The sequence below is a fragment of the Macaca nemestrina genome, chromosome 4 (assembly GCF_043159975.1).
Source record: "Macaca nemestrina isolate mMacNem1 chromosome 4, mMacNem.hap1, whole genome shotgun sequence".
Taxonomy (NCBI): Eukaryota; Metazoa; Chordata; class Mammalia; order Primates; family Cercopithecidae; genus Macaca; species Macaca nemestrina.
Genome location: NC_092128.1, coordinates 14,436,882 through 14,451,118, shown reverse-complemented (window position 1 = coordinate 14,451,118; position 14,237 = coordinate 14,436,882). Strand labels below are relative to the sequence as shown.

The following is a 14,237-nucleotide window of genomic DNA, read 5'->3' as shown; positions in this document are numbered from 1 at the left end:
ATTCAAAACACAATCATTAAATGGCAGATTAGAAACAGCCAAAGACAGAAAAAGTGAAAAGAAAGATGAAAAAAAAAAAAGAAAAAAGAAAAAAAAATAACCTAGAATGCACAAAGAATAAACAAGGAAGAGGGATGATGAGGGCTAAAACGTTTACTAAACGTTCTATATTTACTAAAACATTCAAGGAGAAAAGAATAGAAAAAAAATGGAGGGGAAGCAATCAAAGAAGATAAACGGCTAAGAATTTTCAGAATTGATGAACTCTACCAATTATCAGATTGAATAAAAAGCAACTAGAACAAAAGAAAGGTTACATGTAAACATATTGTTGTAAAACTTTAGAATATCAAAGCAAAACATAAGGTCTAGAAACATTTGACAGATTATAAACAAATCAGAATTAATTTCATCGATTGTAGATTTTTCAACAGAAACGACAGCAATCCATATGAATATGACCGAAAGAAAACTAAAATAAAATTTTTATGATATACATAGATAATATGTTCAAGATGATGGATGAAGCAAAGGCATTTTTTGACAGAAGAGCAGACCCCTAGTCATTCTCTTCTTCCTTACTGATGGAACCTCAGTTTTATTTGGAGTGACAATGTAGTTGGATAAAAAAATTGCACATGTAGCCTCCTTGGAAGCTAGGGTGACTATTTTTTTACCATTCTGGCCACTGAGGCAAAAGGACACAGGAAGGGTTTCTGAGAATGCCAGGAGTCTCTGATGTCTCTGATGCCTCTGATTCCTGTTACAGACCCTTCCTGCTCCCTTCCCTTTCCTCTCTTCTGATGCCTACTAGGCAGAGTACAGCTGGAGTTGCAACAGATATCTCAGATTTTGAGGCAAAGGCTGAGGAAAGAATAGAACCCTTGCCCTATAGGTACTTACCTCTGCACTTTGTTACATGAGGAAACCAACAAAAAGGCTTTTTTTTTTAAGCTACCATTTCAGTCCATTATAATAACTTAATTCTATTTGTTACAGACTGCAGAAGAAAACTTAATTTTTAATAGAAATACGATTGTGTATAGAAAACCAAGTGACTCTATAGTCACATTTTCAGATATAATAAATGTTCATCAGTACATTAATATTAAAAGAGACAAAAATGAATTATGCATCTATATAGCACCAACAAACAGAAAATGTAATTTATTAAAAGTATAATTTGTACTAGGGACACAAAATATAGGGTTTATAGAAATCAACCTTATAAAAATGCATAGGATGTTTATAGAGAAAATTATCAAATTATTGAAAGGAATTTAAAAGTTCTGAGTAAATAGAGAGCTAAACTAAATTTGTGGATGGGAAGACTCAATTTCATGTAGAAATTTTCTTCCCCAATTTTTCGATTCTTCCCAAATCATTAAATGTAATTGCAGTAAAAATTATAATAGAATTGTGTCAGAGAGGCACGTGTCAAGTTACTTCTAAAATTTATAAAGAAAAGCAGGCCGGGTGTGGTGACTCACGCCTGTAATCCCAGCACTTTGGGAGGAAAAGGTGGGTGAATCACAAGGTCAGTAGTTCCAGACAAGCCTGGCCAACCTGCTGAAATCCTGTCTCTACTAAGAATGAAACAAACAAACAAACAAACAAAAATTAGCTGGGTGTAGTGGCAGGTGTCTGTAATCCCAGTTACTCAGGAGGCCGAGGCAGGATAACCGCTTGAACCCAGGAGGCGGAGGTTGCAGTGAGCCGAAATTGTGCCATTGCACTCCAGCCCAGGTGACCGTGTGAGACTCCGTGTCAAAAACAAACAAACAAAAAAGAGCAAAAAGCCAGGAATAGAGTGACAATTTTGAAGAACAAGGTCTGAGGACTCAACTTAGCACATTTCAATATTTATTATAAAGCTATGGTAATGAAGGCAGTGTGGCTCCAGCACAGGAAGAAGTATGTAAGCCAAAGGAACAAAACAGATCCAAGAAACATACCCATACGTATGAACACCTGTGCTACATACACTGCAAATCACTGGAGAAAGGATTAATAAATGATGTGAGGGCAATTCATTATCTTTAAAAAACTAGATCCTTATCTCATATCATATACAAAAATCAATTTCAGGTGAAAGAAAAGACCTAAACACGAAACTTAAAACTGAGTATCTTTATGACCATGGGGAATAGAAAGGTGACTTACACGAAAATGACAAATCTGGTAAATTTTGACTACATTTAACTCGATAAACTCTGTTCGTATAAAAACACCATGAACAAACTGAAAAGTCAAAGTACAGCCAGGAAAAAGTCTTTAGAACGTCTACAAATTAACATCCCAATGGAAAAATAGGCAAAAGAAAGTAGCCATTCACAGAAGAAGAAACCAGCATGAATCATAACTACAGAAAGATGCTTAGCCTTATCAGCAGACACCACAAAAACATATCATTGACACTCATCAGGCTGGCAAAAATGATTACGTTTGATAATAGCAAGAATTGTTGAGGATAAGGAGCAGGGGAGTTTCTATGTATTCCTGGGCTGAGTGCACACTGGTACAGCCACTGTGCAGAGCAGTATGTATATCTCATAAAGGTGAAGATGTGATTATCTATGACACAGCTATTTCACTCCCAACTGTATATATCCCAGAGAAACTCTTATGCAAGACACAAGTCAAAGAATATTCATAGCATATTGCTATGAAATAAAAGACTGTAAATACAGGCAGCTTCAGTAATAATATTTGAAAAGGTTCACTCCTTGGTGATTGGTACCCAGGTATCATTCATACAATTTTTTAAAATGCTAGAATGGCACGTGAAATATTGCAACCTGGTAACAGATAAATCCAACTATTTTTAGAACTTCTGGCATCACGTACTTAAGAGTGGGTGGAGACAGGCAGAGATCAAGCCGTGGGGCCACACCTGAGGACCTTGACAAGTTTCTTCACAAAAACTTGCTTACTCCCATTAACTCAAGAAGTGAGCTGCTCCCGACTAAACATCTGCATACTCCTTCTCTTTCTGCAAGCCCGCCTTCACCCTGTCCCTTTGCAGCCATGACTGATAAAATAACCCTGACCTCAGGGCTCTGCTGTCACAGACAACAGCGCTGAGGAAGGCAGGGACCCTCTCTGTGAATGAAATCTACCCGCTTTTCTTCAAGTCAACATGATGTCACATTTATTTTTATTAACTTTTAATGAGGCAATATTACCTATCAGAAGACCCCATGAATTAGTGCTTTTACAACAGGTAATTGATGAAACACTTTGTGTTTCAACTGTATTGCTTTGCATATTCCATGAAGTTTTTTTTTTGTTTTTATGAAGTTGTAGAATAAATAATTACTTCAAAAGTCAAAGTGTTGTGTAACTATATAAATAAGTAATGGCGTATTACATGCAGGTTGGATCAAAAGTTATCTCAGGAAGGCTAAGAGCCCTGCCCTCATCATGCTAAAGGCCCCCTTACCAGAGAAAGTCTTACACAGAACGAGGATGTGTGGTATGATTTGACTGCAGGTACCCACCCAAATCTCATGGTGAACTGTAATTCCCAATGTTGGTGGAGGAACCTGGTGGGAGGTGACTGAATCATGGGAGCGGGCTTCCCCCTTGCTGTTCTCGTGGTAGTGAATGACTTCTCATGAGATTTGATGGTTTAAAAGTCTGTGGCACGTGCCTCATCGCTCTCATTCTCTCTTACTGCCATGTGAAGAAGGGGCCTGCTTCCCTTTCACCTTCCGCCATGATTGTAAGTTTCCTGAGGCCTCCTGGTCATGCTTCCTGGTAGGCCTGCATAACTGTGAGTCAGTTAAACCTCTTTTCTTTATAAATTACCCAGTCTCAGGTAGTTCTTAACAGCAATGTGAGAATGGACTAACACAATGTGCATATTGCTGTGGGAAGTACAGGATCAAAGAACATTCTAAAGATCCCAGAAGAATCTTGTCTAATGTATGACTCTTTTTTATTACTATAAGATAAAGGAAGCTGGGGCACCTGCTCCTAGTGCCAACGTTCCTGTTTGCTCAGTGCTCCTTTGTCATGGTGCCAGCCCTGAAAAGTGTGATTGCTCCTAGATCCAGCAGGAAGTTCACCACTGTCTAGATTGGGTGCCCTTGGAAATAATGAGAACTATAAAAAATAAAACAGTTGTTTGGGACCAGAACGTTTTCAAAAAAGCTTCCAATGGGAGCTCATGTCAATTTCAGCTAAACAGCTTCAAAGCCTGTCACATATTTCTGTGCACTGGAGGAGATGTGTTCTCGCAGTCCTTTCAAATTCTGATGAGCTCTCTAGACATTTGTTTCAAAATATCTCTAGTTTTTCCTAATTGTTTCAGCAGTGGCTCATAGAAAGGTCTTTTTACAAGTCTTTGTGCTTCAAAATATTTATTTCTTGGAAGAAGATTTATTTTCTTGTGGGAATCTAAGTGCTTTACTTGTTAGAAGAGAATGACATAGTTCCATATTTTACGTGTACAACTTTGCCATATTGGTCAATCAGGAGATGATCCCTTTGACATTCAGTCAGAGCTCTTTGATTAAATTATTGCTATTCTTAGAAAGACTAGAGTTGATTCATTTCACAATGACTGATGGTTCCTTTCGGAATCAGTATTTATCTCATGAACAGGACCGCCTTACTTTTTAATATTTTTAACTTGGTTTTAGTACTACTAGGACCTAATACAGTTCACAATTACTGGAAAACATTTTAAAATTTAATAAGAGCAGCAAATCTTATGTCAGAGATTTGACTACGAAAAGAACTTGCTGCTTCTCTAGGAAAGTAAAGTAGGATTTTCAAATACACAAAATCGTGAAGAAGGTGGGGCAAAGAGTTCTTTGATATGACACCAAAAGTACGATCCACAAAAGAAAAAACATAGACTTCATTAACATTTGTTAATTTAGTTAATTAAATTTCAGAAAGTGAAAATATATGCTAAGGGCTAACAAACATTTTTGCAAGTCACACACCTGGGTAAAGGACTTGTATCTACAGTGCATAAAGGACTCTTACAACTCAATGTAAAAATAGCCAATTAAAATATGGGTAAAAGAGCTGAATAGACATGTCTCCAATGAAGATATACAAATGTTCCATAAGCACAAGAAAAGATGCTTGACATAAGTAGTCATCAGAGAAATGAAAATCAAAACCCCAGTGAGATGCCACCTTCACATGCTCTAGGATGGCTATAAACCAGCAAACAGATAATACCAAGTGTTGACAATGTGGAGAAACTGGAACACTCTTACACTGCACATAGGAAAATGGTTCGGGCACACTGGAAGGTAATCTGGCAGTTCCTCAATAGGTTAAACATAGAGTTATCAGAAGACCCAGCAATTCCTCCTAGGTATAGACCACAGAGACATTAAAAAAAAAAAGAAACAGAGAAAAAAAGAAAAAAACATCATTCCTTTATGGAAAGGTTCTACTTACTGAGGTTCCACTTGAGGCCTGTGGTTGTAACCTGCATACAAGGCTGTCCAACAGGAATAAGGCCGCACCAATTACCCTCCATTCCAGTGTCTACATGCAATCTGTGCTTTCCCTGAAGGAGAGAAGAAATGATCATTAAGAAGGGGAAAAGAGAAGGGATGTTAACGTGCACTGAAGACCTGGGCAGGATGTGTCTACAACCCTCTTGAGCCCTCCTGAGTAGCTGGGACTACAGGCGGGCACCACCACACCCAGCTAGTTTTTATATTTTTAGTAGAGATGGGGTTTCACCACATTGGCCAGGCCGGTCTCGAACTCCTGACCTCAAGTGATCCACCCGCCCTGGCCTCCCAAAGTGCTGGGATTGCAGGCGTGAGTCACGAGTCTTGGCCTTGCTTTTTATTTTTTTTTTTAAAGTTTTTATTGTCTTTCAGGCAAGAGCTGCCTTTATTTCTTTGTATAGAATTCCCCCCCCCCAAGTTGATTTATATTGAATAGCTTGCCACACAAATTTGGGATTTCTTTCTACCATTCTCCATTATATAAATAATTCTCTCTGAAGATAGATATACTAAACATAATACAAATGACCATCCCTAGATGCCAAACCTAGCACACTTTCAAAACAAATGCTCAAAGAGGTAACAAAACCTTCTTTCTATTTTATTTTATTTATTTATTTTTTTTGAGACGGAGTCTTGCTCTGTCGCCCAGGCTGAAGTGCAGTGGCCGGATCTCAGCTCACTGCAAGCTCCGCCTCCCGGGTTTACGCCATTCTCCTGCCTCAGCCTCCCGAGTAGCTGGGACTACAGGCGCCCACCACCGCGCCCGCTAATTTTTTGTATTTTTTCGTAGAGACGGGGTTTCACCGTGTTAGCCAGGATGGTCTCGATCTCCTGACCTCGTGATCCGCCCGTCTTGGCCTCCCAAAGTGCTGGGATTACAGGCTTGAGCCACCGCGCCCAGCAAAACTTTCTTTCTAATAGAAGGAGTTGATGAGGCCAGGCGCGGTGGCTCACACCTGTAATCCCAGCACTTTGGAAGGTCGAGGTGGGCAGATCACCTGAGGTCAGGAGTTCAAGACCAGCCTGGCCAACATGGTGAAACCCTGTCTCTATAAAATTACAAAACTTAGCTGGGTGTGATGGTGGGTGCCTGTAATCCAAGCTACTCGGGAGACTGTGGTGGAAGAACTGCTTGAACCCGGGAGGCAGAGGTTGCAGTGAGCCGAGATCGGGCCATTGCACTCCAGCCTGGGCGACAGAGCAATACTCTGTCTCAAAGAAAAAAAAAAAAAAAAAAAGAAGGAGTTGATGAGACAGACGTTTTAGAAATTCGGATTTCCTTAGTATTACACTGGCTTCAGCAGAGAAGAAACAGGAATTGGTGATGACTTATCATACAGGTGGATCGCCACCCAGTTTCCTGTTGAAGGGCAGTACTCTTAGGGTTCCCATCAGAAAACACAGCAATTTCAGAAGGGTTATAGGTAGCCTGTAGCATTCTGGACATTGGGTGGCAAAGAGTGGAGGGCTCAAGATAGCACCAGCGGAACAAGGAAAGGAAGGTACACCTTGTCCAGTTCTCTGTACTTCTGGTACACCTTGTCCAGATCTCTGTACTTCTGCGTCTGATAACAGTGTTTCTGACAATGAGACCTGTTGTTAGAATGCGGCTTCTCCATCACTTATCAAAGAGAATTCCTGTGTTCTTGGGCTGTCTTCTTTTCAGTGTGTTACAGTTAGTTCTTGTCTCTTAATTGACGACTTTCTTTCCTCGGTTTGTGGCCTGCTTAATGGTTTGGCGGTGCCTAGCTGAATATGTTAGCATGTTTGGTGCTCCTAGGTGACTTCCGTTAAGAATGGTGAAGCAAAGAAGGAAGTGTTTTTCAACTTGTGATATTAGCTCCCTAAGAGAATATTCTTCAACTTGTATCATATAATGCAAAGGAAACAGCACATATACATGTTAAGTTTTATTCTCCCAGGGAGAGGAGGGCTGTTATAAAATCCAATGATTTAAATGACACAGTAGTAAGCATGCTATATATTCATTGCCTTCCTCATTATTTTAAGAATCAACAGACCTTAAAATTTTCATTCTGGGAATAAACTCATCTGTGGACTTGAGAAGTCACAGATAGGCCTTAGCCCACAATCAATTAACCATGTTTTCTCTTGTTCCAGAGAGGTGCTTAGCCATATGTGAATGGTCTTTGTGTTTATAAAATGCGAATACAGTTTTTATGGTTAAATGAGAGCAGTGTTTTGCTTTCTTCCTGTATCTTCAAGTCTATGTGACATCTTTTGAAAATGAACAACTGTATAAAGGAATTTTTGTTCATTCCCCAGATTTCTTAATTCATAATACGTGCTAGCCTATATGTGATTTGACACAGGCAGGCATACAGGCTGACATTAAAGAACTTCCCTAAGGATTTATGCCATTACTGGAGACTAGAGGCATATGAACTCATCATTTACTTCCATCTTCTCCCATGAATCATTTCACAGGTTCCTGCTCTGGCCTCTTTTCTGAACTAAGATAACTCTTTGAAGTCAAAGGCAGTCCTATATAGTAAAGAAAGAACAAAAATCAATCACAGTCAGGTTGCTTTTCCAATTGTGGTTATTTCAACACATCTAACAACCTTAATAAGTATGAAATTGTAATTTAGGGAAAGGTAACAAAGATGTTGCTTGGTATGTGTGCTGGAAAGCAAACTTATGATCATGTTAAAGACAGACAGCATAATAAATAGTATTACTTTCCCTAGACTGTCATGTCAAGGTAGAACAAAATACACACAAATAGATAGCTATGAAGGGGTGAGAAATCGCTGTCCCTTTGTTTTGTACTATACCCCTACTTTCCAAAGGACAAAACATAACTGAGAGAAAAGATTAAAGCTGACTCTAGATTTTGCCTCTGAAAAATATCAAACATTGACTGGGCGTGGTAGCTCATGTCTGTAATCCCAGCAATTTAGGAGGCTGAGGTGGGAGGATCACTTGAGCCTAGGAGTTGGAGACAAGCTCGGACAACATAGTGAAACCATGTCTCTACAAAAAAAAAAAAAAAAGAAGAAAAATACCAGAGAGATATCTGAATTCTGTTTACATTCCCACATCCTTAAATCCAATAACTATGCCAAGTTTTATGCTAAGATATTTCAGTGTGGATATCACACACTATGCAGCAAATTAACAAGATCATTCACAAAGCACTGAACATAGAAAGAACATAAACGCATCAGATTTAGAGTAAAAAAATTCAAGGAGAAGGTGCCAATGCTAGTTTATAAAGTGGCCATGCATTCATCAAGTTGTTGTTAATGCTGAACCTACACTCGGAGGCTAATGGCAGCCACAATTAGTGACACACAGTTAGACCCTGTATGAATGAAACATTGCTGTAGACGGATTAAACACAAGGCCAGTCTCTGGTAGCTCATCTTTTGTTAGCTGGTCTAGGTACTTTAAAAATTTATCAACAAACACTGCAGGACATTAAATAGCCTGCAGGAAAGAAGAGTAAAAGAAGCAGACAGAAGTATCTAGATTATATTTAGCAGGAAAAAAAAAGGTTACTTCTCCTATACAATAGACTTTTGTGCTGGTATATTTTCATACTGTGACTGCTCACATAGCTGAAAGTAAACACAAGATAAAGGGTCTCTCCAGTGAACTTCTAGTTATAAAACTTCAGAGTCTTATATGTTTTCTTTGATTCTGCTCCACAAATGTAGAATTCAAAATAAAAGTGCATTGGGTTTATTTGAAATAGCCTGTATCAAATTAATGTTGCATGTATATATATATTAAATTGAGGGGTTTTCCCTTTGAAAAAGCATTAATATATACGGATAGCTTTTAGAATTTCAGATCATGTTAGAACATGTTCTAAAGTGCTTTCCATAGAATATTACTCCCAGGGTCAAATACAGATTGGAAAAATCGCTTTGTCAATTCCCCTCTTGGAAACCACGATGTATGCCAGCATGTTAGATGTTCTAGGTAGTTTTGCAGCAAAAACAAGTAAACAGAAACCCTGTTTACCTGAATAAGTGTTTCCCAAATTTACTTTACCACAGAACCTCCCTTTGCTGATCAAATATCATCTCGTAATTTCCCACGGAAACCTCATTTCATGAAATCGACTTAGGAAAATGTTGATTTGGAATAATATTTTTCACACAGCACCCAAAACTAGCATATTTTGGTTTAATATTTCCATAGTCAGAACATTTCAAGAATGTGTTTTGAATTTAATAACTTCCATTTGATTTTTGTTTTAGAAGTTAGTCAGTAACCTCCGGCTGAAATCACATACACGTTCTGACATGAGCTAGTTGTACTATTAAAGGGTTAATGACAATACTCAGCAGTTACCAAAAAAATTAAAAACCTTATTAATGCTAGTTGGGTTAGTTCGTTTATTCAAAAGTCAAAAATATGTATGAAATGCCTACTATTGTTAGAGATGGTAAATTAATGATAGGCTAATTTACTTATCGATTGCCTCACATTGGATATTTCTTTTTTTTTTTTTTTTTAATTTTTTAATTTTTTTTATTTTTATTTATTTATTTATTATTATTATACTTTAAGTTGTAGGGTACATGTGCATAACGTGCAGGTTTGTTACATATGTATACTTGTGCCCTGTTGGTGTGCTGCACCCATCAACTCATCATTTACATCAGGTATAACTCCCAATGCAATCCCTCCCCCCTCCCCCCTCCCCATGATAGGCCCCTGTGTGTGATGTTCCCCTTCCTGAGTCCAAGTGATCTCATTGTTCAGTTCCCACCTATGAGTGAGAACATGTGGTGTTTGGTTTTCTGTTCTTGTGATAGTTTGCTAAGAATGATGGTTTATTGCAGCACTATTCACAATAGCAAAGACTTGGAATCAACCCAAATGTCCATCAGTGACAGATTGGATTAAGAAAATGTGGCACATATACACCATGGAATACTATGCAGCCATCAAAAAGGATGAGTTTGTGTCCTTTGTAGGGACATGGATGCAGCTGGATATTTCAAAATAAAACATGACATTGATGTCTCTACTTTGTTATGACCTCTGCATGTATACCTTTTTTTTTTTTTTTTTTTTTTTTTTAACAATGGATCATATCTTATCTTCATGCCTTCCTTTTATTCCAGTCAGAGGAAAACCCACTCTTGGCCTCTTCAAAAGATACAGACATTTTAAATGATGACTTCTAGAGACAGTATTTATCCCAGAAGTAAGCGTTACTGACAGCAGAAACAGGACAGGTTGCATTGAAAGACATATTTTGAATTATAGTGATCTCAGAGTTTTCAAATTACTTTAGATAAATGCTTTTCTTAACGTAGCATATGATCAGGATGCCCATGCTCTCCTGTCTGCTCCTATACCGTTTCTCCATCCTTAATCCAGAGAAACATCAAAGCAAAATGCAAGCTTTACTTTTTTAATGAAAACTTCCTATGTGTTCCAAATAACAAAGATGACTTCCTCCTGAATGCTACCATTTTAATTATTTACGCCACAAAATGCAGCACTTTGGTACTGCATTGCATCCCTCAAAGAGGTTCATATTGTATCCCTAAAAAGAACAAACTGTCTTTGAAGAACAAGAATCTAATTTTTTTTTCTGTTGGACTTACAACACAGTGGAAGGAACACATGTATCAAAGAAATACCTGATTGTTTCATTGTTTAAAGAAAATGCATTGATGAAAAGGTGTCAATATGCTTCAAAAAAATCTCTCAGTATCTGAGTAGATGAGGGAAGGTCCAGGTGAACTGAAAGGACTCAAGAGACACACCCAGTATTCTTTGTTAAGATCAAGCTTGCCCAATCCACGGCTCACGGGCTGCATGCATGAACGTCGCCCAACACAAATTCGTAAACTTTCTTTAAACATTGTGAGATATTTTTGCTATTTTCTTAAAGCTCATCAGCCATGTTAGTGTTAGTGTATTTTATGTGTGGCCCAAGACAATTGTTCTTCTTCCAATGTGGCCCAGGGAAGCCAAAAACTTGGACACCCCCGATCTAGATAATGTTTGCTTAATCGGATACTACAAGTAAACTCTACACACCCAATAATCATGAATACCCTGTCACTAGTGCTCGAAATACATTTAAAATGTAATTTTATGTGTTTAGGTAAAATGAGGACTACAATACTGCCTCCCCGAGTTATTTTCAGGACTAAATAACACGTCGAAGGTGCTGAGAACAGCGTTTCAAGCATTCATATTATACATGTTGATTTACTTTTCTCCCTTTATCAGGTCCTCCAGGTTTAATTTGAACCCACACTTTCTTTCCTTTCTTTTTATTTTTTTAAAAACCTGGCCACTTTGCTCCAGTAATTTTTAAAGAAAAAGAGTGATTAGCCTGCATAAGACTAAGATAAAATATTAGCAGAAAGAAGGGAAATGAAAAACATTTTAACGTTATACCTCCATGACACATTAAGATTTTTTGTTTGTTTGTTTGAGTCAATGTCTCAATCTGTCACCCCCACACTGGAGGGCAGTGATGCGATCTCGACTCACTGTAACCTCCACCCCCTGGGTTCAAGCAATTCTCTTGCCCCAGCCTCCCGAGTAGCTGGGATTACAGGTGCCCAGCACCACGCCTGGCTAATTTTTTTATTATTAGTAGAGACGGCGTTTCACCATGTTGGCCAGGCTGATCTCAAACTCCTGACCTCGTGATCTGCCCACCTCGGCCTCCCAAAGTGCTGGGATTACAGGCATGAACCATGGCGCCCGGCCGACATTAAGATATCTTAAGGAGAGTAATGTCTCCAATTTGTCATACAGAAGCTCTCGTTTTTAGTAAATGAATTTTTAAATAAGAGCATACCTCTTTTACTTTGTTCATCATTTTTTAAAAAAGTTATAAGAACTCCTTCTGAAGCCTAATATTTGGTCACTATACCCAACATGAAATTCTTCAAGTTATTTTTTGGAATTCTCACATGAATTTAGTCAAATACTGCGGCAACTCAGTGTTATCTTTTTTAAGTGCTAGTAATAATTTCAATAATATTTCATTCAGATTCTAAATATACTAACATATTTCCCACCTTTTCTCATAATTGTTAAAGAATTGATTGGAATCCTGGTACTGCAATACATATTTCAACTTTCTTCCTGTATTATGAACTGCTCCAACTTTCTTACTATAAAAGAGCTACCAAAGAGTCCACTTCCATAGACAATCAGCTTCCCACAATTACTGTAAGCACAAACATTCCTTCTACCTGAACCCCCTACCTTTTGTCAGATGAGCTATTCATCAATCCCCATGCACTTCACTTTGATGTTATCTCAGAAGCTACAAGTCATTAAGACTGACAGGGGAATGAAGGATAAGGGGGGGAGATGGTTCAACAGTAGGGAGAACTACCAGAATGATCCTATTCATTAACAAATTCCAGGCAGCATTTCTGCTAGCTGAGAATGTAGTATTGCTGATGTTCAGCATGCTTTAACTGAATGTTGGGTGTCTGGTGACTTTTTTCACTCATGTTCATAATACTCATGGGATACTGTTAGTGCTCCTGAAGAAAGTGTAGGGGGAAAGACAACAATTTTGCATTTATTTATTTCGAAAACCAGCATGACTATCAAACTCTATAACCTGGAAGAAATAATGAGAAAGATCAAGTTAAAGAACAAACGGGGAGAAAAATGAGTATCTTGGCTGGGCGTGGTGGCTCACGCCTGTAATGCCAGCACTTTGGGAGGTGGGCAGATCACCTGACATCAGGAGTTCGCAACCAGCCTGGCCAACATGGTGAAACCCCGTCTTTATTAAAAATACAAAAAAAAAAAAAAAAAAAAATTAGCCAGGCGTGGTGGCAGGCGCCTGTAATCCCAGCTACTTGGGAGGCTGAGGCAACAGAATTGCTTGAACCCAGGAGGCGGAGGTTGCAGTGAGCCGAGATCGTGCCATTGCCCTCCAGCCTGGGGGACAAGGGCGAGACTTCTCCTTAAAAAAAAAAAAAGAGTATCTTAGTTTATTTGGACAACTTTAATAAAACACCACAAACTAGTAGCTTATAAACAACATAAATTTACTTCTCAAATTTCTGGACCCTGGGAAGTCCAAGATCCATGTGCTGGCAGATTCAGTGTCTGGTTAGTACCTACTTGCTGGTTCATAGATGGCACCTTCTCAGTCTGTCCTCATGTGGCAAAACTGGCAAAGGATCTCTCTCAGGCTTCCTTTAGAAGGGTACCCATCCCTTTCAAGGGTTCCATTCTCATGACCTAAGCATCTCCTAAAGACCCCATTTCCAAACGTGGAGTTTAGGATTTCAATATAGGAGTTTTGTGGGGCGGGGGGCGGGGGCAACACACAAACATTCAGATGATAGCAGTGAGGAAACAATTTTTGAGTATTTGCTAGGTGCAAATATTCTGCTGGTCACTATAATTCTTATAACAATTACTCGAGTGGTAGAATTACTGCTAAAATAAAGATTGCAGACTCAGGGCAGTAATGAACTTGTTCAAGATAACTAGTAACAGTAGGTGTGATATCCGAACCCAAGTATGCTGTGATTTTAAGCCCATTTGTTTTTACTGTGTCGTCATGTCCTTCTAGGCTCTAACTTTAAAAGCCAGTCTGGCTCATTTCTCTCATTGCTTGCTTTTTCCCCATTCTTCCTTTGTGTTCCCTATAATCAATTTCCAAATTAAGCTCTTGCATGACCTTGCCTAAAGTTTATCCTAAATAATAAATACTTGTACAGTGCATGAATGAATGAATAAGTCAGTGAATGCCTTTCTTCTTTG

At 38.6% G+C, this 14,237-nt stretch overlaps 1 protein-coding gene across 4 annotated transcripts in view; it reads right to left on the bottom strand.

Annotated features, from left to right (window-relative positions):
• LOC105474828 (thiamin pyrophosphokinase 1) overlaps positions 1 to 14,237 on the bottom strand; it is a 391,525-nt gene that overhangs the window by 92,688 nt on the left and 284,600 nt on the right. For all 4 annotated transcript variants that reach the window (XM_011729642.3, XM_011729643.3, XM_011729641.3 and 1 more), the window contains one exon: positions 5,425 to 5,536. In XM_011729642.3, the coding sequence (XP_011727944.2) occupies positions 5,425 to 5,536 (112 nt within the window). The remainder of the gene's footprint in view (positions 1 to 5,424; positions 5,537 to 14,237) is intronic.